This window comes from Maylandia zebra, linkage group LG20 (assembly GCF_041146795.1).
Source record: "Maylandia zebra isolate NMK-2024a linkage group LG20, Mzebra_GT3a, whole genome shotgun sequence".
NCBI classification, from domain to species: domain Eukaryota; kingdom Metazoa; phylum Chordata; class Actinopteri; order Cichliformes; family Cichlidae; genus Maylandia; species Maylandia zebra.
The window spans coordinates 24,219,803-24,245,173 of NC_135186.1; the positions used below are offsets into that span (position 1 = coordinate 24,219,803).

At 42.3% G+C, this 25,371-nt stretch overlaps 1 protein-coding gene across 15 annotated transcripts in view; it reads left to right on the top strand.

Annotated features, from left to right (window-relative positions):
- LOC101472309 (membrane-associated guanylate kinase, WW and PDZ domain-containing protein 1) overlaps window positions 1-25,371 on the top strand; it is a 98,221-nt gene that overhangs the window by 69,215 nt on the left and 3,635 nt on the right. For 12 of the 15 annotated variants that reach the window (XM_004546079.4, XM_076877915.1, XM_004546080.4 and 9 more), the window contains 13 exons: window positions 786-908; window positions 2,053-2,238; window positions 2,455-3,066; window positions 11,250-11,284; window positions 13,556-13,811; window positions 16,175-16,266; window positions 16,981-17,176; window positions 17,320-17,622; window positions 20,149-20,352; window positions 21,581-21,665; window positions 23,144-23,204; window positions 23,985-24,128; window positions 24,261-24,399. In XM_004546079.4, the coding sequence (XP_004546136.3) occupies window positions 786-908; window positions 2,053-2,238; window positions 2,455-3,066; window positions 11,250-11,284; window positions 13,556-13,811; window positions 16,175-16,266; window positions 16,981-17,176; window positions 17,320-17,622; window positions 20,149-20,352; window positions 21,581-21,665; window positions 23,144-23,204; window positions 23,985-24,128; window positions 24,261-24,399 (2,436 nt within the window). Of the gene's footprint in view, window positions 1-785; window positions 909-2,052; window positions 2,239-2,454; window positions 3,067-11,249; window positions 11,285-13,555; window positions 13,812-16,174; window positions 16,267-16,980; window positions 17,177-17,319; window positions 17,623-20,148; window positions 20,353-21,580; window positions 21,666-23,143; window positions 23,205-23,984; window positions 24,129-24,260; window positions 24,400-24,954; window positions 25,047-25,371 lie in introns of all 15 variants that reach the window. The other 3 variants (XM_076877923.1, XM_012917795.5, XM_076877916.1) reach the window with 2 other exon arrangements.

A 25,371-nucleotide genomic window follows, 5' to 3' on the forward strand; every position in this document is an offset into this window, starting at 1 on the left:
TGGCCTGCTTGCTATACTAATGCAACAGTATTCTGCCTTTATAGCCATATGCTCTATTCTTATTTCTTAGCTGTGCCAATCCACGAGCAAATTCAATTGGTTCCAGTATCTCTTCTTTTTTTTCATCTCAGAAGTAAACTTTGTCTATTATTTATTCATTCAAACTCAGATATGATCAACTCAGTTTAAGTCACTGCTGTTCAAGGTACGCAAAAAATTCAATACAGTGGCAGACAGTCTAGTCTAATGGCAACGCAACACAGACACAACTGCTGTGATTTAAAAGCTGCCTGTACGTCCATAAGAACATCGGAGAACAGAAGTGACTCACTCATAAGTAACTCAGCATATTTTTAAAAGTGCCACTGACTGCATGAAAACATTACTCTTCACACGCTCCACAACCCACAAAATGTGATAACTGCATTTCACAGTTTGCATGATGTAAGTCAAAGAATAACAGAGTAACAACATCCATTTCTATTAATTGTTTTCATTTGTTTTAACAGTACTAACACTCAGACTGTGTAAAGTGTTTGTAATATGACGCTTTTGCGACAACGGATATAATTTTGCTGCATAACATTTGCTGAGATCAACAGTATGATATACACGACAAAAAAACACTAGTAGAAGTACAGATAAGTATGAATAGTACTTCCTTTCAGCTCCGTGTTTGTGTGTATTTTGCTGTTAAGTGTTTCTGTGTGCATGTGTGGCATGTAAATACACCTCTGTGTCGCGCGTGTGTGGATTAACGTTTGGATACAAATGTGTCTGTGCAGAGTGGATAGAGGAGCACTCCTCTGCAGCAGCTCCACTGGCAAACTACGCACCAAACCATCTGGAGACCTACAGGGACCCACAGATCCCTCCAGCTCTACCTCCTGTCCCTACAGGAGTCAAACGTAAATCATTATGTTTATAGACTTTATATATTATTACTCTTTGTTTTTTCAAAAGAGTTGTTTCAGCTTGCTTTTTCTTTGTCTGTTTGTGGGTGGCGTTACTCAGGAGGTAATTTTTGGAGTCCATTTGGATCTGGATGTGAATCCAGGAATTTTTGGAAGGATTCTATACAGTTTACAATAGAGCAAAATTGGACTTTGCACACAATCTTCAGAAAAACAAACTGAAAAAATATGATCATAAACCAATCCAGAAAGCTTTCTGGAACTGATTTCGTGTCTTTGTTTAGGGAATTTTTAGCTTTGGCTGAGAAATAGCCTTTTACTACTTTTTTTTTTTTTTTTTTTCATTATGCGTTCTTAAGAGTCCCAAAACTACATCCTGTACAAAATACCGTGCAGTCCACCTAATAGCCTTAAATGGTACATTTCATAGAACAGTCAGTTTCCGAGAAAACAGCTCCTTTGTCGGGGATTAAGAAATCTTGCCAATTTCCCAACTTCTGTTATTATACAAAGCATTGAAGAAAAATGTGTACCTCGACCATCAATGCATTATTGTGAGATGGGAAGTAGTACTGCAAAAAGGCATACTGTATATTGCAAACAAATACAAACCAAAGAAAATAATAAAGTAAAGAAAGTAGGATTCAAAGGATGCCAGACGAACACAGTGTCCAGTTTTAAAACCCATCAAGTTGGTTTGGGATGAACTGAACAGAGCTGTGAAAGCAAAGCAACCTAATAAATGCAACACTTTTGGGAAAATTCTGCAGTAACATTAGGGGCATATTCATTCAGAATACATGTTGTAAAATGATTTTACACCGAGAAATGATGAAAGCTGCATCGTGTAAATTTCAATACCAACTGGAGAAGTGGGTGTGGTTTGACCAGTAGTGTTGTTTGAGTGAAAACAGGAAAGTCATTTCAAAAACATTCATTTTTGTTTTCATTTCCACTAAAAATTACAACTGTGCCTTTTCTTTCATTTTTATAGTCATCACATATTTAACTGCAGAAATTCATGTGACTTCTGAATCTGAAGGACAAAATTCCCAACATGCCACCTAAAAGTTATTTGTGTTCTGTAATGTATGTTATGCAGATTGATACAAGAGTTTTTTTCTGCCCCACTCTGCAGGGGGGAAACCTTTCTTTACAAGAAACCCAGCAGAGCTGAAAGGAACCTTTATCAACACAAAGCTGAAGAAAAGCTGCCGCGGCTTCGGTTTTACTGTGGTTGGAGGAGACGAGCCAGATGAGTTTCTACAGATCAAAAGTCTAGTGCTGGATGGGCCTGCAGCTTTGGATGGCAAGATGGAGACAGGTGCAGTACATGACCACCATCCACAGAGGGCACTGTTTTCTTTTTAAAAACGTTGTGTTGTCGTTTTCTGAATGCATCTCTTTATTCTTTGAGTCTAACCGCCACACAGCTGTGATTAATGCCAGATATCACTAACAGTGTAATGTGAATCTGGCCTGGTAGGGGTTTTAACTGTAAACGGCAACATTACCAATATTGTGATCTTTCTTTGTGCAGGTGATGTCATAGTCAGTGTGAATGACACCATTGTGCTGGGCTACACCCATGCTCAGGTTGTGAAGATCTTCCAATCCATCCCAATCGGCTCCATGGTCGATCTGTCTTTATGTCGTGGGTACCCGCTGCCCTTTGACCCTGATGACCCCAACACTAGCCTGGTGACCTCGGTCGCAATATTGGACAAAGAGCCTATCATCGTCAATGGACAGGAAACGTTTGACCCACCTTCCAACCAGGCCGGACCCATTAACGGCTTGCGTGAGCCACGGCCGCACAGCCCATCAGCCGAGGTGGCGTCTAACGGCTCACACGGCTACACCAGCGATGTGGTCACCTTGGCCTCGTCCATAGCCACCCAGCCCGAGCTCATCACTATCCACATGGAGAAGGGAGACAAAGGTTTTGGCTTCACTATTGCTGACAGCCTGACAGGGGGGGGTCAGCGGGTCAAACAAATAGTGGACTATCCGCGATGCCGTGGCCTAAAGGAGGGAGATATTCTGATGGAGGTCAACAAAAGAAATGTCCAAAATATGAGTCACAACCAGGTGGTGGACCTGCTGAGCAAATGTCCCAGAGGCAGCGAGGTCACTATGCTGGTGCAGAGAGGTATGTATTACATGTCTTATAAATGTATATCAACAGGGTCGGAGAAACAGATGCAGGTAGTCAAGTTTTGACATGAAAGGCTATGAGATCAAATACACAAAAGAATATAGTGCTGAACAGACAACAGCTTGAGCAGTTGGCACACTAAGAGTAATAAGGGGGGGAAAAAAGCAGCAGAGACAAGTGAGGAGGAGAGTGGGTGGCAGAATGAAAATTGGACGGACCAGAGCGGATGAAATGAGAAGAGGTAAAGAGACGATGGGATGAATTAGAATGACTGTGGACGAGCAGATGAGTGTGGGAAGGAGTGGGAGGACGGGTAAGAGCTGAGATGAATGAATGAGAGGGGGGAGGAGCACGTTAGGTCAGGGACTTGTATATCAGAGTGGGCCTTCACTTTTACTACCTGATGTTAGTTATTTGACATGTTGAGCGATTGGTGTGACTTCTCATCTTCTGTTTTGATGTGTTTTATTTCCAAATTACCCTGGAAATTACTTTGGTCCTGAAAGCATCCTGAAAAGTCATTGTTGAACAATTTCGATTCTGGCTTCAGCTATAATGGTTGTTTTTTTTGAGGGGGGGGTGTTGTGTTGACGTGATTGTGGCCGTTTCATTTCTCAATCTGCTCCCTAGCCAATCTTGTTCCGAGATGTTGCACTTTTGACCTGAAACGACCCGGAGTTAAACGTTTCTCTCGCTGAAATGTCAACAAATCATTTTGCGTGACAGAGTTTAGAGTATTCACGTGGCTACTGAATGACATTCAAGGTCCCTCGTTTGTGTTGAGTCCTTATTGTTGTTAAATTGTCATTCATGTTGGCTGACCCAGATCTGTATTAGTGGCAGGTTGCACCCCACATCAATTATGTCCTCTAATGAGCTGACCTTGTGCACTGCAGCTGGAATAACACCACTGTATTGTGTTAAATGTCAGCATCATTATGGACCAGTGTGGGAGAGAGAATAATATGGATGCAGAGCAGTATTTCCCCCTGACAGAGCAGAGAGGGAGAGGTGCAAAAGGAAGGAGGAGGCCATAGGCAGTCACTGGTGACTGACAGCAACGTAGATCATCTCCATTATGTTTGATATCAACCTGCCATTACTGTTGGATCAGGTGAGTGACCAGGTGATGAAGGACAAAGTACACAACCACAGGCTGCTGCATAATACCTTTTATTAACAGCTGACATCCAGTTCAAGGTCACGGGGTACCTGGAACCTATCCCAGCTGTCATAGGGTGAAAGGTGGGGTACACCCTGAATAGGCTGCCAGTCTAGCGCAGGGCTGCTGTCTGAGAATAACATTGATAACTGTGAGATAAACCTCGTAAAAGCCTCTAAACAAAGACTGCCAGTTCAGAGCTTTGATGACAAAAGATGACCTCGAGCAAAATTCAGAGAGAAGGACAAAACTGTTACAATGTGACTTACATCTGCAAGCATGCAGTGTGCGCTGACCAATGCAACATCTTTGAAGTATGTTTAATGCAAATTTCACTAAAGACCATCTTATGATACTATCTGTTCAAGTGACTATTGAGCACACATTATATAAATCTGCCTTTGCATGTTTCTTTCAAGTAGTCTTCAGGAATAGTTCTCTAGGCTTCTTGAAGGACACTCAAAGCTCTTCTTAGGAAGTTAGTTGGCTGCCTTTTGTTCCATTCTCTATCAAGATGATCCCACAATCTTTAAATAATGAGGTCTGGGTTCTGAGGAGGCCAATCCATGACTGATAGTGTTCCATTATCAGTTTTTTCTTCTACCCAGATATGCTTTTCCTGCATTAGCAGTGTGTTTGGGATCATTATCATGTTTGAAACTTAAGCCGTTGCCATTTAGATAGATAGCACTGATCTGATGATACTTTCCTGCATCCATAGTTCCATAGATTCTGACACCACTGTCTGAAATCCAGTCCCTAACCATGGTTCGATCTGCCTTATGTTTTACAGATGGCTATAAAGGCTACACATGGTCACACATGGCTTCTGACCTTCCATTACTGACAATGATTTGAACCAAAGTGGGGAAAAAAACCTGCCATTAATACCTGTTGCCACTGATTTTTCAGTCCAGATATTTGTAGTTTGGCACTTCTCAGCCAGTTTCCCTTCCTAAAGAAGTCAAGCTTCTTGACAGCCCGAGACCATTTTTGATGAGTAAACAGTAGATGGATCAAGTGAGGGGCCGAAAAATCCAGCAAAGATGATGAGTCACATCTTTGCTGAATTTTTTTCCCTGTTTTTTAGAGACATACTTGATTGTGTTCATCTGCTGTAGATAGGTGTTTGTTTGTTTTTTCAAATTGTATTTAATTTTTTTTAAAGACATGTGCCAAGCTTTGCATTAATATCTCTTTGGGAATAACTCAATTTCTTGTGCAAAAAATCAGACCTGTTAACTTCAGGATTGTTTGTTGATTTTAGATACAAAATTGGTAACAAATGATGTGTTTTTGCAAAAAGGTTAACGCCCCTAAAGACACAATTTAACATTGGTTCTTTGCTAAGTTGTTTGACACGAATACTGGTTTATCCCAGTATCCTCAATTAGGTGCCTTTTTATATTTTAATAGTTCATAGGTCAGTATTAAGTGGCTTACCCAAAAAAAAGGAAATTCCTCAGAAAATGGTCAGGTACAAGGATGGGAAATCCTGGAGAGCTATTGCTCAAGACCACTTTAAAAATTAGAAAGTCTGATACATTTGGAAGCAAAATGAAAAAAATAAAAATGAGAGATGACTTTTGCACAGAACTGTATGTAAAAACACCTGCCTCAAACAAGTACCAGTCCTGGTTCTGCCCTCCATGCCAAGCTGGACAAGAGTATAGCAGGAGTCTTTCCTTAGTACTAGCATGAGAGATGCCCAAGTTGATATCGTACAGTATTGTCAGGTATAGCTTGCACGTGTTTAAGAGTGTAAAAAGCCACCTTTAGTTGATCAAAAGAAAATTAACTTTGAAGGCATTTATCAAAAAGCTGTCCGTTCGATAACTAGATCACGTTAACTGTCGATTAGGTGATTTTAAAATGCCATTATGGTAAATTATGAGTAGGTGTACGTGACAGATTAACCAATAAATATGAAAAATAGTTTATGGTTGTAACTGTTGTTCTGATCGAGATTTGTGTTCTGTTTTCTAAGACTTATGCTGTGACCTTTCAAGGATCGCTAGTAGCTAGCACATAATTGTTCCCAAACAACAGTTATAGGAGGTAAAAAGAGTGAGATAAGAGGAAAAGCAGAGGATGAGAAATATGAGAACTGGGGATCATGTTTTGAGAAACTGGAGGTGGAGGATTAGAGGAGAGAGTGTGAGATTTGCTGAACAGCACTGAAAGTTCAGCAAGGGGAGCATATATGAGGGGATTGGTTTTTGAGATGGAGAGGAGGAGGAGGAGGAGGAACAAGGTGGACTTCAGCTAGAAGAGAAGTTTAATCGGTTCATCTGTGACTCATCAATCTGCGTCGTCTGACTCAGTCAGCAGAGTCCGGTTTTAGGAGAAGGCGCAAATCACAAGGTCAGAACATCACAGTGATTTATCACCAGGATTGTTTTCCATTCAAATATGACAGCTATTTTTCTGTTTCCCACGCCGGCTGCAATTTTTAGTCTGCTTTTCTTTTAATACAAAATATTCTGTGGCAAAACTAGAAATAGATCTTCATAGGTTGAGAAAATGTGCAAAACAAAACCGAACGTAGTTTAAGGTTGTTTTTTTTTTGTTGTTTTTTGGGTTTTTTTTCTAAGAGTCAGATTGAGTTGTCTCTATTATCGCATATGCCCAACAAAGTGAGAAAACATCTTCTGGAGTCGTACACTCGTTTGTCCCTGTCGCTCTGAGGCAGCATTGCTCTGAACTGTGTCAGGGCAGTTTGGTGGTGGTTAATGTGAGATAATGTGCACAGTGAGTTCAGAAGCTCTGTGACAGAACACATTGGGTGTGCATTTGCAATAACTGTAATGCTCCCTGCAGTGACGTAACAGTGAAATGAGCAGAGCCACATTGGCAATCGCTGCTCCTCCAAATGTGTAGTTATCGAACATCTTGAGCAGAGGATTTCAAAGTTCTGGTGACTGATTTTTAGAGAGCCTTCATATTCTGAATGGCTTCACAGAATAAAAATGCTTCATGTAAAACAAAAAAAACTTTAGGTGTAGGTGGATGGTGGTTTATTTTGGACATTGTAGGTTTTAGGGTTGTTGTTTTTTTTAACATTAGGGATGTGGTTGTTGCAGTGTTTTAACGTCTGCTGTATTTCTGAGATGGGAAGGTTCACTTTGCTGTGAAGATTAAAACAGATGTGAAGTAAAAACCCTCCTTTAGTCACCACCTGTGCTGCTAGATAGTAACATGACATGAACTATGGATGATTAAAATGTTCTTTCCTCACTACACTCTTGCTGCACTATTGGCCTTACGGGCTACACTTTGAAGAGTCTAGATCTAGAGGAAGGCAGAATGTGTGTGCAATTAAAATTAGACGTGCAAAAGTACCCTGTACAGGTGAAGGAAGTACATGTTAAACTCCTGCATAGCAGAAGATATTAAAAATCCAAAACATAGTTGTGGATAGTGTTCTCGAGCCAGGCGGGTATTTTTCTAAAATCGAGTCTAATTTCTACTAGTTTATCACTTTACCTGCCCTGATCTAAAACCACTGTACAAATAAATCCACTCTCATGTGACTAATGTGCAATGAGGAAGTGTGGATTGCAAGATGTACCTTTTAGCATTTTAATAGATTTTAATTTTTTTTTTCTTAGAAAACTTTAAAGATAACATCTGGTGTTCTCAACTGCATGATTCTTCTATGTAAAGGAGGCCAGGCCAACTATGACTCCATCTTGTCTTCCCATCGTTGTTGCCATGACAATCGTGCACAGAGCTCCTGTCCCCTGAGAGACAGAGAGAAAGACGAGAGAAAATGAAAACCCGGAAGAAAGGAGAAATAAAAATGGAGAGGAAATAAAGGCATTAGAAGGAAAATGCAATAAGAGATGAAGAGGAAGTGAAGGCAATATCATTTAGGGTAGATGAATGGAGAGAACCCCATTGGATAATGGGACAATTCTTATATGTAGTGAAGGGACAAATATTTACAGATTTGTCTCATGCTGTACACCCTCTGACCATGTATATAGAAAACCTGGAGGAAGGACCATTCGCACTCTTCACGCTGTGTGGGCTCTGCATAGACCCACCAAGGCCACAGCATCAGTTGCACATTGAAATAGTGGGCCACTCACAGTGCTGCAGATTCAGTTTAAAAAAAACCCTCAAGCTGTTTCACTGCTTGTCACTCCAAGATAAAAGAACGCTCCCCCCTGCATGCATACTTTCTACCTACATGACAATGGGGGGGGGGGCAAACCTTATCTCAGGTCAAACCTACTCCATCATACAGAGGATTTTCTTTCACATGCATACTTTCAGTCTACTGAACACAAATGTCAACTGGTTTGTTGTAATATTGCAGCTTTCTAATGTGAAAAGCCATTTTCACATTTTCTCGCATATACATAGACAATATAAAATTGAAAAATACAAAAGTACTATTGGACACTAAACAGTCTTTAACCTGTCGACTTCCCAGTACAACGTGCATGTGATGCCCAGTTACGCCAGTGTGAGAATAGAGTAGCTAACTGTCTGGGAATCCAAAGCAAGTGAGTAAAAAAAACTTGTGTGCAGCTTGAGAGTCGTTCAGTAATTATGCCATTAACGTCTTTATCTGTAATGCTGTGTGATGTCACAAGCATACTTCTCTACTGTAAAAGGAGAGGAATCTGCCTTCTAGACACTGATACTCAAAGCCACTTCTAGATTGTTTACATCCTTTCCCATATGAATGCTAATGGATGCTATTTTAGTCTTTCCGTCTAAAGATCGTCTCAGTATTAATAAATGCTTACCTTTTAAGTTGGCCTTTTGTTCTTAATCATCATTTCAGAGTCTTTTAAAGAGAACTACGTTTATTTATGGAATATTGAGCATGGTTTTACCGGAATACAACAGGATTATGGAACAGGTGCCTAATGTAAAGTGTGTGTGTGTGTGTGTGTGTGTGTGTGTGTGTGTGTGTTCTCTGCATAAATAACCGCTCACCTTCTTGAATGTGTGCCGTCATCACATATAGCGTGTATCGCTCTACGTATTTATTAATACTTCTCGTGAGCTGCGTGTGTGCACAAACATGCAATCAGCATACTTATTTCGCTGAGCCTCGGCTGCTCATAAATGTTACATTCGAACAGATCCAATCAACTTTGAATTCCATGTATACAACACATCAACATCACAATGCTAGATTAAGTTAAGCAGATTTAAAGACTGCATCACGCATGAAGATGCAAAGCTACCATTCTAGCTGGCACACACTTCGGTGGGTGAATTTAGAGCAGGGGTCAATATGAGTTTGTTCCTCTAATTTCTATTCCCCTTTAGTTGCGTACGGCCATAGTTGAGTTCAATTTCTATACCCTTAATGCTGATTATGGTGACGTTGTTGCCCGCTTGGAGATTTTCAGAGGTTGTTTAAAAGTTAAGGATCTTCACTAACCTTCCACACTGGCTCCACAGTGCTGTAAAAAGAAACCATTATTATTGACATCTGACCTTGTTGTGTATGTCCATCCTGGGCTAGACACACCCACACATTCACTCTGACGCTCTCTCTCGCTCAAGAAAAAAACCAAAAAACAAGCATCCCTCTGCACATCAGCAGTTGTGAGATGTTCTACTTGCTCCAGTAGCTGCCCCCCTATAATATGAGAGAGAGGGAGAGAGAAAATAGGGATAAATTATGAATCACGTAGAGAGAGGGGCTTTGCAGCAACAGAGTTTTAACATTTAATGATTTTTTTGCCAATGCAGCAGAAAGAGCCTAAGATGGATGCTTGCATGTTGTTGCGTGTTTTCATGTCACTGGAAGTTTCCATTAATAATCCCTGCATGTGCCGGTCCGTTAGCTGCTTTATATTTGTATTGGTCTTGACAGCATAGATGGAGGAGTTGTCTGCAACAGATCAAAGGTCTGCAATTAATATAGATATGTTGCACTGCTGCTCAATTCTTATGCTTAACAAAACGGACTGCCATCGTTGTATACGGAAGGACTTGATTGCCGTGGCAACAGCAACTCCTTGTCCCGATCCCGCCTCACGTCGTTCATGCATTCATTTGTCTATTTTTGTCTCGGCGCACTGTGCCGTAGTAAGAGACGGGCAAAGGTGATTTAAGACAGGAAAATAGCGTTCTTGGAAAGCGATTCACAAGCTGTGTAGGTCAAAGCAGTCAGGTGGAGTCTGAGCCGATAGGTTGGTCTTAGAGGTAAAGGAACATACCCACTGAATAACTGTTTGATTGTGATGGATGTGGGGAAAGGCTATTATGTGGGAATGTATATTAGTCTGCTGTGAAACATCTCTCCTGACAGCTGGCTCCATGTATTAATATTTCATTAGCACAAATGAGATTGATCGTCTTGGTGATTCTTAACACTGTATTAACTGGCACATATATGAGAGAGAGAGGGAGAGAGAGGGATAGAGGCACAACAAGTCATGGTGCACATATGAAGAGACGGGGGAGGGAACAAGAAGAAGGGCAGAGAGGGAAACCTTCTCATTGTAAGCACTGAGTTAAACAGTGGAGTTGAGAAGAGAGAAAGCGGCTCTGTAGTTACAAAGAGGATGTGCATAGTAAGGCAGAAACTCGGGCTTTCCTTTGACATGATTCGTAAACTGCTGAGCCCTTACTCTCGTGCCGGAGACGGCTGCTGTGCAGGCTGTGGAGGCAGGACTGTGGCTGCTTATGAGGACCTGTAGCTTGTACCAGCAGTACAAGGCTGCGGCAGGCGGTCAGCCTGTCTAATGCGGATAGATCAGTAGCTCTTCTTCTAGCAGCACGGGTGAGAGCGCGGAGTGGAGCGTAGGGGGGCGGAGATCACTTAGATTAGCGAGCAGCCTAGCGCAGTGTGTTGCTCAGAGAGAAAGCAACAGAGAGGAGGAGGAGGAAGAGGAGACAGAACCGGGCCAGTTGCGCTCTGCTCTGCAGCAGGAATCAAGGGTTCATCCGTTTGTCCTGGGGAGTTTTTAATAAGAGGGGACAAGTCAAGAGCACCGCAGGTCATTAATGCTCTCTCTGTCTCTCTGCCGATGTTTTGCAGGAGTGGTGCCAGCCAAGAGGAGTCCAAAGCTGGTGGTGAGTACTATGAACTCTTTCGTGTTTGTGCATTTCCTTGCGCTTTCCACTGAGTGAAATGAGTTCTATTTAAAGAACAAAAGACAGACATATGATAGCTAACTCCCGCTTTTACAGTTTCAGAAATTCTTCCCATTGTTCCTACTGCCATCATATCTCTACTTCGTTCCCAGTCTGACACTTTGGCTCTCCCTACATCCTTCTCTCAGGGGTTTTTTTTCTGCTTTTTTGTCATCTGTTTTTTTGTCTCGCTTTCTCCTTACATCCCTCCGCTCCTGCCATGCTGCCATCCTGTGACTGATTAAGCATAGCCTAGGCAGAGCAGTGTAACATTGACCAGCTGTTGGGGAGGGCACACAGCCTCAGACGAGGGAGAATGGGAGAAAGAAGCATGAAGAAAAGATAGAGAAAAAGGAGGAGAACGAGAAAAATGGATTGGCCCACAGCAGTGAATGCCTGTGATGGCCCACAGATAAAAAAGGGAGCACTGAGGCTAACTCGGAGAGAAAACGGGGCAATGTCTCCAAAGTGCACTGGAATCAAACAATTAGGGAGCTGGGGAAGCTGGATGGGGGACTTTGATAGATTGTAATGTGTCTTGTAGATGTTATTTATAAGAGAAAAGAAACTAGAAAAACTGGATGGGCAATGTGAGGGGTCTTTTGTGGGCCAGTGCAGGTATTCAAGAGTCCAAAAAGCAAATGTTTCTTTGTTTTTGCAACTCATCAGCCTGATAACAAATCAGTACAGTCTCAAATTACTGTCACCCTGTTTTACCCCCTGAGAGCCACCAAGTTGAGTTGCAGGTTCAATTCCTCCCACTTGAGAAGCAGAAACCCTTGCACCCTTGCAGCAGTTTCTCTTCATCAACATTAAAAGCCTCACCTCAGCTTGCTGGATATTGGGATTAGGATTAGTTTCAAAATGGCATTCGTCAGAGCTGTGGGTGTCACCTACTCAGATCACATGGTGTGGCGGATGGAGGAGGGGGTGGGCACTGTAAGGGGGTTGAGTGGGACCAATAGTGGCCTAGCCTGACTGTCACTTTGGATTAGCTTTCCACTGAGGAAAAGCCAGTTTTCCCTCCCTCTGTGTTATGTCAGTGAAATGTCACGCTGCATGCGACTTCATGTCAGCCCAGAACAACCGCTTTGCCTCCAGTTCAGCATCTAAATAGATGCTCACAGTAAACTTCCATATGCAAGAGAGACCGTGCTGTCTCAACTCATTAAGCAAGTCTGCAGTGATCAAACAAGAAGTCAATTTCACATGGCTGTAATGCAGTGCATTACTGGAATTTGACCCTTCATCTCATATAGTGTGATAAGTGAGAGACTGGGAGACTTCTATATCTTTTCTTTTTTTGTTATTCATATCAGAAAAAGTGATTAAGTAGTCACATTTGTGCTTTTTCAGTATTAGAATTATTATTAGTAATTTTATCCGTAGGAACATTTTTAAAGTTATAACCTGTTAAAAAAGAACATCAGCAAATAATAACATGATAACATCTATGCACGTTTTCTGTTTACAGGAACAGAACAAAAGGTTGAGGTATAGAACTGCATTATTAGACCATAAAAACGTAGTTCTCTTTATCTCAAACCAAGCATTCAGTGCTATGGGTGTTATTTTCATTGATGCTTAAACAGATAGAATTAACTATGGCTGTGTTTCATCTTATTTTGTCATGTGATTATGACCGTGAAGTAAACAAAAAAAAAAAAAAAATTCCGTTAAAACGACCGACTCTGTACACCAATTTCAGTGGGTTATTTTCTCTGCAGCTGAGATTTTAGTTTGCTTTCAAAGCAGATGGCACACATTCCTGTTTCAACTCAGACCAACCTTGATTCTGTTTTCATGCAGAGAACCTTCTGCAATGAACAAAGAATCACAGGGTTTATAAAAGGCAATATCTTTGTTCATTAAAATTCCCTCATATTTCTGTCTGTCTTTGTCTCGCAACCATGGAAACCAAGGCGAGATTTTTCTTTTTTTTGTCAAAGTGGGAGATGTTCTGCTGCATCTAAAAAAGATGACCTTGGATACTTTTCTCTCTTTTTGTCCTCCATCAACTCTTTTTCTAAGTCGTCTTGTTTGTCCTCTATGTCACCCTTAACATTGACTCACTTTCTACTCTTCCTTTCTTCTCGTCTCTCTGCCCTCTATCTCCGTCTTCTGCATGTATGTTTATATCCGCCCCCATCGCTTATATACACACACCTCAATCTCTCTCTCTCTCTCCCTCTCTCTGTTCTGTCCACCCAGCACCAGCTAGAAAGAAAAGATAGCCAGAGCAGCTCCCAGCACAGTGTGTGCAGTCATCGCAGCACCCACACTGATTCTCCCAGCCACCCACCCTCTGTCATGCCCAGTGAGGCGGTGGTTCCCACTCCTGCTGCCCCCACCCAGCCCCTGCCAGGTCTGCCCCCTCAGGATCCCGCAGATGGCACCCTCACCCTCCAGAAGAAGCCAGACCCCTTTAAGATCTGGGCACAGTCCAGGAGCATGTATGAGAGTCGACGTGAGTATTTTTTTTTAATTTTTAATTGAAGAATATGAAAATTTTGCAGACTTTAGAGTTTAAAAATTCAGGAGGACTTATTCTTTATTCTTTTTTTACCGTCTGTAAGAATGAGTACCAGCCTGTCAGTATAGATGCGATGGCTTAGATTCAAGATGAAAACGAAAAGGAAAAAATAATCTTCTTAAAGATCTGAGGCTTTTCGCTACATATTTTTTTTTATGTTTTCCTTCCTTTGTGTGCGGGCTTCTATTCTATAAATTCTATGGTATGATATTTAACATTATTTAATTGAAGGTAAGTAAGCAATGTCAGTTTAGTGGTATGTAAAAAGCTCTACTGTGTAAAGGTAGGTAGGAGAAAAGATTCCCACTACGCTGACCCATATGAAGCAAAAAAACGCCCTGGACAAGGCTCTGATTGTTTAAAGTAGATCAGCAAATGCATTTACCTGCGCATTTGTGTCCATTAATGCCTTTAGTTTGTTTGCTCAACAATTGTGTGCTTACCAGTCACAGCTGATCCTGTGACAAAAGGTGCCTCCAAGAGAGAAGTGTCCTTGAAAACGCACAAAAGCAGCTGACGAGTGCTGCTGTGACGCTTGTGCATGTCAGTCGCACACACACGATATTATCCCCAGACTCTGGGATGTGAAATGCGAGTGCACCCGGTTTGGTTTTCCAAAGGATGATGTGCAACTACCATAGTCTTTCCCTAAAGTTTATAAAAGAAAGTGTTTATGTTATTAGTAGGCAAACAGTTATGTGCTGTGCCATGTTTACTGAAGGGAAAACAGAAAATTCAAAACTGGAACACTAGAAAGTGGGCAGTCTCCACATAAAATTCCACAATATCATTTGCAGTCACGGCCCACTCTTGCATAATTCATTGGGTAACACTGTAAGGGTGTCAAACCACTTATGTGTTTCTAATGGAAGAGTCTGCAAGAAATAGAGGAGTGTTGGATATCCTCAAAAAGAAGCACTCCACTCGCCCGTTCTGGCTGAATTACATCGTTCACGCCTCCTGTACTTGGACCACTGGTGATACTTAAGAGGAGGATGGATTTGTATGGGCTGTGAAATAAACCTCAGTATTGCCAGAGATTGCATTGTAATAGAGAGAGTGATGTCTCTGGCAAGTCTGTTGCATTAGCTTGTCACACATTTGTGACTGTTCCCAGCCAGATGTGCAAGCTGCCCACATCCTGTGTATTGCAGTGCATTAACAATCATGGCTGCCTGTAGAATCTAGGACTGCTGCTGATTAAATATTAACTGGGCCTGGAGAGGTCTGCTTTAAGCTGTAGCTGATTGGTATATCTGTTTGATAACCACTGAAGGAGCTCTAGCCTTTTTTCCATTGAGTGGGGGAGGAGAGGAGACACAATGAAACAAGAGAGGGAGACGCCGAATGAAAAAGAGGCCCAGATTCTGTGTGTTTCCATGTTTATTCATGTGCATGCTGCCACATAAGAGTGAACCCAACTTGAATTTTTGAGTAGGTGCATTCATGCGTCCACCAGAAGAGCACAGTTTCAGTGGCAGAGCAGTGTGGCTGAAAGGTGAGCTTTTGGGAATTCATGTTACCTGTTGCATGATGAAGCGTCACAAAGCAGCACTGTTAGTTACATCGAGCTTTGATCACTACTCTGTAGTTGCGGGTCAGCAGAGGGTTAATTACAAGTCCAACAGCTGCAGTTTAATTCACACCAGGCAATTTATCGAGGGACCTAGAAAGCTGAAACGAATGGGTTCACTGCTGGCCTTGCGTGGCAGCCGTGTAGGCAGCAGGCAGAGCAGGAAGAAATGGCCTGTGCCTTCTGTACATACTGGCCCTGTGGGTTGAACAGACTGACACCAAATTGCCTGTGTCCTCCTCCACAGTCTGCCCTGTCCGTGCATGCAACTGTGAGGGGAGGTGTGTGTGTGTGTGTGTGTGTGTGTGTACAGAAATAGTGCATGGGAGGCAGATGCTATGAATTAATGCATGCAAGAAAGACTTGACTGTAAATGAGAGCTAATAATAGGGCTCTGCGTTGAGTTCTAGATTTCAGGTCTGCAAGTGTGATGAGGTGACAGCCCGAGACCTTGCAGCCTAGTTTGCGTTCTGAACATGAGCATGAGGCAGGAGCAAGCAGCTGTTGATCCAGCCTGCTCTCATTCTGACACTGTTAGAAATGCAAATGCCTTATTGATCAGCAGATTTGCCATAATCAAGCGAACATTTGATCAGAGAAAAAAGGATCCAGTGATCAGTCTAAATAGATTCTAGCAGGAAAAATTGAGCAGAACCTGCAAATCTTTGGTTTGGGTTTGGTTGTTGATGTCCATGGAGTCCTCACTGTTTCTCTTGTGTTTCAGTGCCAGATTGCCAGGAGCAGGACATTTTCCTTTGGCGGAAGGATACAGGCTTTGGCTTTCGCATATTGGGAGGAAATGAGCCTGGGGAGCCTGTAAGTCTTCCTTCACTTTAAGTCTCATCAGTTTATTATAATTGCTTGTGAATGTGAATACTATGTTTACATATACATCCATCCACAACAACCATTACTAAATGCTCTGTTCCCTAACAGTTTCTTTGCTTCATTAGTTTCCGCTGTGTTTTACATTTCCTGTGCCTCTTTCAGTCTGCCTTTAAACCAAATAGCAGAAAGACCTAATGCATCACTCTCTCTCTTTAACTGGAGCTGTTGCTCTCTGGAGATTTGTATAGATAGCTTGTTAAGAACAGCAAAGGCCTTATCCACCATTCCTTCTGGTTGTGTGCCATATATTTGTCTTAAAGAAGGTTTCGAGAAGACGAATGGAAGGCAGATAGTGAAATAAAATGGCAGCAGGTTTCAGGTCTGCCCCACAGGAGTTAGTACTTGTTGTTTGTGCCAAACATGCTGCATGGTATTTGTGCACTTGTTTCTGGCAGACCTGTGTACTCTCCCACACAATGCCTAGAGCACGCTAGTTTCTCCACCGCCCCAATAGGCTGCACCGGCCTTTTTGGTTTTTCCTGTGTCAGCCACAAATACTTTGAAGTACTGAAACAGGAAACTTTGAAAAGCTGCTGTATAAATCACACGGATTCAGTGCGGTGTGTCTTGAATGATCTTTTGTTTTCTAAGCTAATGCAATTACTCTGTAGCAATGCATTTAATGTGCTTTCCCTTTGGCAGATCTACATAGGGCATATAGTAAAGTACGGGGCAGCAGATGAGGATGGTCGCCTGCGGTCGGGCGATGAGCTCATCTGTGTGGACGGCACAGCAGTAGTGGGCAAGTCTCACCAGCTGGTGGTGCAGCTGATGCAGCAGGCCGCCAAACAGGGTCATGTCAATCTCACTGTCAGACGCAAGAGCCCTGGATACGGAGGTGAGGAAAGTTTTAGATAAAACTTAAGCGTGTGCATTCATGCATGACTCACGCACAGTCACATGTATTTTATGCAAATATATCACATGCTTCTTGCTTGAAATGTAGTCTAAAGAGTCTATTCTCACTCCCCTCATCCCAAGTTTCAAAAGGGGAAGGTGATGTCCCTCCATCACCAGCATCCTCCCACCACAGCAGCACCCAGGCACCGAGTCTAACAGAGGGCAAGCGGACCCCCCAGGGGAGCCAGAACTCACTCAACACTGTCAGTTCTGGAAGTGGATCTACCAGCGGCATCGGCAGTGGTGGCGGAGGAGGCAGCGGTAGCGCAGTAGTGCCGGCCTCCCTGCAACCGTACGATGTGGAGATCCAACGAGGAGAGAACGAAGGATTCGGTTTTGTCATCGTGTCATCAGTTTCCAGGCCCGATGCTGGAACCACCTTTGGTAAGTGAGGCAGACTGAGCTGAAGCTAGTTGAGATTGACAGCAACTTCAATTCAGTCTGACAAGAGAAATTATTTTGTTTACTATAGCCTGGCTCTGTCTTCAAAGCTACAGACAGTTCAATTTAGACATTAATCAGATTTAACAGTTTGATTGTTCGGGCATTTGTAATTTGAATTGGTGCAAGTGATGTTTTCATCTTCTTCTATCCTCATGTCTCTGTCATTAATTCACTTTCTGGCTGTGAGCAGGATGGGCAAAAAATTCAAAAATAAGCAGAATTCCAGTCATGATTATATACAAACGCACACGTGTGTATGCCAGTGACTATTAAGAATGTACTGAAATGATTATAATGAGTAAATGACGGAATAAATGGAAACTTCTGTAATTAAAAAAAGCACCGAACAGCATCTTGTGCTCAATTTAGTTTATAGATTATCCCCTGATCACCAGCTTCAGAGACAAAAACAGTGTATACCCAGAATTACTGCATTTTGAGAGCAAGAAAAAAACACATCAACACTTTTAAAAAACTTTAGTACGTTCTAGAGTGTGTGTGTGTGTTTTCTTTATTACAACTAAAGCCAAAACAGTTCATCCCAAAGAAACTGACAGGTGGTACATGAAACTGCCTCCAGCAAAACACATCCATACAAAGTATGAAAGCACTACAAAGTTAAATGATTGACGCTATCTCCTAGCAGAATTAACATATTTTTTTATATTTTTATCACTGAGTTTCCCCTGCTTATACGCAGCAGGGGGGAGGTGTTTAACAGGAGGGTGCTTAATGCCACAGACTGAGGTCACAGACTATCATAAGCTTAAGGATAAAGGAACCCTTCGTGTGCGAGTGCACTCTGTCAGGATTGAACCGGCTGCAGCTTTATCACAAACGCCATCATCACACATTGATGCCTCGGAGGTGCCCTCACCAATTCATTCAGCATGTAATTGAAATATACTCGGCACAGTCCATAGCTGTCCGTACCATTTATGTATCGCAGCAAAAGAGCAGAATCACATGTATTAACGTGAGGCAGGCACTGATGAGGAATTGTAGACGTCCTTGAACAAATTTGGTATTAACCTCTGAGTGATGAATTTCAAACATGAATGTCATAGCAAGGTCCCCTGTGTAGTAGCCATTATGATGATGTACTGTGGTCTGTCATAGGCATAACACAAGAATGGATGACACGTTACCCATGCTGAGTGCCTGGGGAATATTTCATTGATCCCACAGGCTGAGGGCGTCGCTCTGCAAAATGCGATGCAAGAATTAATGAGTTATTTATAATGACACCTGTGACGGTGCTAGTCAACAACCACGTCTAGACTACTTCTACTTTTCAGGTGCCTGTTTTTGCTGCTTCCTCGCTGTGCTCCCCCCTTCTCTGCTCTGTCACTATTCCTCTCGGGAGAATGAGATGAATTGACTTTGTGCTTTCACTCACTGATCTAGGATCACGCTGTAGCATCCTGCACTCACTGCTCTAATGGATTCTAACCATGTGGGACACGAGCTGAAATATGAAAGAGGAATGTGTATTACTAAAAAAAAGCCCAAACAAAAATAAAAACATGGCATGACATTGCTGCAAGGATTCTTCCAGGAGGCTAGATGGGGTTTTTTTTAAAGCCCTGGTGGAGAAAATAGAGCAATTTCAGCTGATTCTGTCTTCCATACATCAGTGATGCATAAATCACTTTGCACAAGTCCATTTGCGCCCCCCCCCCCTCCCCCCCATTTCCTACCCACATGACCTGGGGGTTGGTGTTGTGCTTAACAGATTGGGTATTAAATCCTTGACACACCCTGTCCCATATTTCCTTTTTTAAATAGACTGACAGAATACAACTGCATTTTTTTAAATCGAGACACAAGAAGGGTAAACTAAGGTGATGTAATAAATATGGATGCCGCAAAAAATACTGGAGGGAAAAGTGTCATGAGCAGCGGAGATAAAGGGAAAAACATGGAGGGAGGGTGAGAAGAGCTGGAGATCCCCTGGGTCTGTTCAAAGCTTCTGTGTAAACGAGGCGTGCAGTGTTGAAAACTGTCAATCTGCTGCTGCAAGTATTTCTTGCAGCATTTGCACTGACTAAACTCCAACTGCAGTATAGTCTGAACATCTACATATCCAAATTCATCTGATTTCGGAGCTGGTCAAGCTCACTTAGTTGAATATCTAACAGGAGTGGTGCTCCACCTGCTTCACTGCGCATTGATTACCACATCGCCCGCATTGTCCCAAAGAGCCTGTAAATTATATTGTTCTCCTCATACTTTACAGTGCATATGTATTTTTCAACAGGTCCTCAGCTTTATTGGTTTTCTGTGGGGGAACTGGGACGCAATGATTTGCATAATTAACCTTTCTTCGTTCTTTCTCCCTGTTTTCTTTCTCTCTTCCTTTTTTTTCCAAACCTATAAATCGATACAACCAATCAACACAATCGAAAAAATCATCATGATGTGCAAAATGTACACACAAAACAAACATGTTTATTAACACAAAAGCTGGAAATGCTTGTGTGGCCATGCCCCACAAAATAGGACGCATCATTGAGGGCAGCCCGGCGGACCGCTGCGGGAAGCTGAAAGTCGGGGACCGAATACTGGCCGTTAACGGCTGCTCCATCACCAACAAGTCACACTCTGACATCGTCAACCTGATCAAGGAAGCCGGGAACACAGTCTCGCTCAGGATCATCCCCGGTGATGGTAAGGCGTGCAATGGCTTCCGGCCTCACGATGGCTGTTTCATAATGCATTGTGATGTGACTTATTCATGGTTGTGGTGGGAAGCAAAGGGCACTGACTCTGTTCACAGGCGAGAGCACTTTTCACGAGGGTGTGAACCCTCGTCTCCTGAAAGTGAGTCACTGAGTAGGAGTAAGGTGAAGTTGCCCCCAGAAATTGCCATAACACTTCCCGAGTTTCGTTCCACCCCCCCGAGTTTCTGGTTTATTTTATTTTCTGGATTTGTTGTCACTTTTAACGGATTAAAAACACTGCTCACATTTAATCAAGTGCTTCCTGATGGTGTTAAGCTCTTTAGCTTAGCCTAGAAAAAGAAACGGAACTGCACAATATTGCAGCACAAGCAGTTTGTGACTCAAAGCTCCACGTTTTGGCAAAAATATGTCAAGCGCTGACACAAAGTGCATGTTAAAGACTGAGCCATTCGTCAGCTCATGCAGACATCGCAAAGAGCCACGCAGCTACATACTCCGTAGAGACATAAAATTAAGCTTAATGAAGATGGGAGGTGACAGAGGTGGGAACAAACTCCCACGTGCACATGTTCAGCAACTCACTCATGAAGAATCACAAGGCAAAGTTTGGTAGTGTGGCTTTAGAAAACCCTGTGCCTCAGAGAAAGTGAGAGGTGGCTGCAAGGAAGTCGTATTTCTTTAAGTAATGAGGGAAGTAGGCATGAGTGAGTAAGGAGTCTAAGACAAATGAGTCAGGCTGATGTTCTTGCAGACAGAGCTGTACTCCTATCAGTGGTGCGGGTAACTTATACATGTGCTGCTTGTTTGTGATACAACAGAAAAGCAAGAAAAGACGGTCATTCTTGCTCTTATTAATTTTTTTTTTTGCCCTCCTGGAACAACTACTAAATCAAAATGATACATGTCCTGTACATGTGGCAGAATTGACAATAAAGTTGACTTTGACTTTGACTTTTTTTCTTTTCCTTTAATGCTATTTTTCTTTCGTGCAGTGGGGCCAGTGTTGTACATGAGTAAATGGCAAATGACAGCATCACAGGCAGTTAGCATCAGGTTGAATAGAACTGCCTGTGGGTGGTTCAGGGGACTCTTGTAGACTAACATTTTGTTCTCCAGAGTATCTTTTTAAAACGCAGCTAGAGGCAAATGCATTTAACAAAAGTAGTCACTTTGTTTTCTATTGTTTATCTCTTTATTGTATTTTCTCTTTTCAGAATCTTCCAATGCTTCTCTGCTGACAAACGCTGAGAAGATCGCCACTATCACCACCACACACACACCTCAGTCTGCAGACTCCCGGTAGGTGACGATGTGGTTTTTTTGGGGGGGTTTTTTTGTTTTTGTTTTGTTTTTTAATTTCCACGAATAAAAATCATCTTTAAAGAGTGCACACCAATCAGACTTGTCTTATGTCACCAAAACATCATTAGAATGTTACTGTTAAACTAAAGAAAAGCGGATGGAGATTGTGGCATGTCCAAAGTTTATGTAAACATGCGCAAAATGTGATCCTACTTTGTTTGAAATGGTTGATTGAAAGACTGGGCCTGCAACTACTTGCTGTCTTCAGACTTAGGAGCATAAAGACAGCAATATTAAGACAAGTCAGTGTCTCACTCTGCTACTGGTTTGCAGTTAAAAGGAGTTAAGTTGGCAATTACAAGCAATCCTTTTGTGATAATACAGCAGTTAGCTGTGATAAATCATTGAAGATTTAAAATCTGTTGCCATCTGTTGCAGCTCTGATTACAGAGAAATTCACATTAACTACTTAGATTCACAGTCAAGCCAGAGCCTTGTAGATTTGGGGCTAAAAAAATAGAAGTTCTTCCACAAAGATTGACGTAGTTTCTGCACAGTGGCAATTAAACTGCAAAAATGACATTGTCAATAAGCGGACTTTTGCAAACAACTCATTACTGATTCAATTTAAATTTATTTATATAGCACCAAATCACAACAACAGTTGCCTTAAGGCAAAGACTCTAAAATATTAGAGAGAAACCCCAACAATCAAACAGCAAGCACTTGGAGACAGTGGGAAGGAAAAAACAAAACAACCTTTTAACAGGAAGAAACCTCTGACAGATTCAGACTCGGGCCCGGGTTGCCAGAGACACGGGACAAAAGGCAGACTGTAAATGGTAAATGGCCTGTATTTATATAGCGCTTTACTAGTCCCTAAGGACCCCAAAGCGCTTTACATATCCAGTCATCCACCCATTCACACACACATTCACACACTGGTGATGGCGAGCTACATTGTAGCCACAGCCACCCTGGGGCACACTGACAGAGGCGAGGCTGCCGGACACTGGCGCCACCGGGCCCTCTGACCACCACCAGTAGGCAACGGGTGAAGTGTCTTGCCCAAGGACACAACGACCGGGACTGTCCAAGCCGGGGCTCGAACCGGCAACCTTCCGATTACAAGGCGAACTCCCAACTCTTGAGGCACGATCGCCCACTGTGAACGAGAGCCAATCATTTGCACAGCCAAACAGCCAAATCATGAAATTCAAAGCAAACAAAGAAAAAAAAGAAGCAAAAATTAGACTTAAGAGGGCCTAGACCCTGAGTAAAGAGAAAGTTATCTACTGGGTCACGCGTGCAGTAACAGTATGTAGGTGGCAGAATATTGCACTGTGATGAGATAATGTTTCACTTCACCTGACAGTGGTTTCACTGTTGTGGCGAATGATGAAGCCATAAATACAGCACAATATCTATGCATTACATGTATTAACAGGTTGTTGTTGTTTTTTTTATAACCCAAGGAATAACCCAAAGTCAAAAGGAGCTCCACCTCCTCCTCCCACACAATCTCTGATCACACAGGTAAGAATGGATTTTTCATCCATAGTTAAAGGTCATCACCATTTTACTTCAATCTATCAGTAACATGCAGATATGCTACAGTTATTATCAAAGGGAAATAAAAGGATCATTATGGCCGCAATAGAATCTTCCACTCCTCTGTGGAATGTCACCTTAATGTATTTCCACTACTTGTCAGCTGAAAAGTAGGTCATACTGTAAAATTAGTGGATAGTGGTTTTAAGGTTGCACGAGAAAGAAAATGAGAAGAGCCCCTACACATGTGTGATGCATTACAAAAAGCAGGCAGTGGTACCACGCTATTTTCTGATCAATAGATGGCAGTAACATGCCAGCATGTGCTGCAATATTCCATTTCAGGCCAGAAGAGGGAGGAAGAAAAGCGCAAGTAAACATGGGGAGATATGTACCACATGTGGATGGCATAAATATTTTTGTGTCAAATATTCAAATAATCCTTATTACATACAGATACCCCCTCATACACACACTACCATGCGCTGGAAGATTCCATAACTCTTAACTTTTTCATGAGTAAGGTAAGTTTTGGGTCCAGCCCTTGCGGTGCCCTTCCCTCAGTGATCTGTACCCAGCTCACAGGCTCATGCATCATTAATTATTCATGCATTTGAAGGTATTGCACTGCCATTGACACTTTGAGTTTTTTCTGGGACAGGGCTTGATTAGCCCTTAAGTTTGAAATCACCTTTCGACTCTTTGAACTTAGTCACTCTGGTGTCTCTGTGACTTTCTCTTTGTCAACCCTTTTCTATCTTTTAGGATGCAGAGTTCTACTCTGTGGACCTCGAGCGAGACAGTAAAGGTTTTGGCTTTAGCTTGAGAGGCGGCCGGGAGTACAACATGGACCTATATGTGTTAAGACTAGCAGAGGACGGGGCTGCTGTAAGAAATGGCAAGATAAGGGTAAGAATCTGGGTTGTTTTATTTTGATTCTCTGTCAAAATACATTTTCATGTACTAAATTTCTTTTTTGCAGTGTCGATGAAACCCTACCTTTAGCCAGTTGCCACAGTAACATGGCCTCTCTGTTTTCAGGTGGGAGATGAGATTTTGGAGATTAATGGTGAGAGCACAAAGAACATGAAGCACTCACGTGCCATCGAACTGATCAAGAATGGTGGTCGGAGGGCACGGCTCGTCCTCAAACGGGGAGATGGATCTGTACCTGAATATGGTAGGTAATGCATTATGGTGTGGCGCTGAAACTCATCACTGTCACTGCTGAACCGCAGACTAAAGTTTCATATCTTTGTAGTGCACCAGAAAAACTTTATATTCCTTAAAAATGATCTTCAGCTGCACTGCTAACCTAACTGATAAATGTTTAACAGGAAGACATGTTCAAAGTGTGATTAATATGTAACAACCTGTCATTTATTGTTTATCCACAAAACTGATCTTTCAAATATATATTTGATCTTAAAGAGCTATTGCACAGATTTCCTGTGTAGGATTCTTTTTCTCATTGTCAATTTACTGTTATTTGCTGGTTCAACTGGGATTTTAATTTTCTGACACTTTCTTTTACCCTCAGATTGTTTTCTTTTGATGCTTTATAAAGAGTTTGTGTCAATATTCTTTTTTCTTTGACAAAAAATAACTTCCTCTCTCTTAATAAGATGTACTGTAAAACAGCCTCCTGTCTGTTTTATTTGTTTTCTCCTCTCTGCTCCTCCTCCTTTCTCTCTCTGATTGTCTCTCGTTGCTGGGCTCTTCCTCCTCTCTCCAGCGATGATGGCTCCTCATCTCGCTGTTGGTACAATGAGAAATGACAAGATGGGAGAGCCCTGTTTCTACCTAATGGGCCAAAATCAGACAACGGTTTGTAGCCAAAAGTCTGTCCCACTCCACTCTCCCTGTCACCGTTTTCCTTTCAGTTATATTCACCCCTTCTTTCAGCCCATACCACCCTGCATCCCACTGTGTGTGCGTGTTGGCGTGAAGACCTGTTGACATTGTATACAAGCTTTGTCAGCCTCATTTAACCCATGTTATTCAACTTCTGTATGCATATGATATCCCTACCCATGTGCCAGCTTCAGACCAGACATTTATTAATGGGACTAATTTAATTCAACCCGTCATCACACGCTGCTGCCACCTGCAACCTGTCTGTTTTGGGGGGGGGGGATTGGCAGACTTTCAC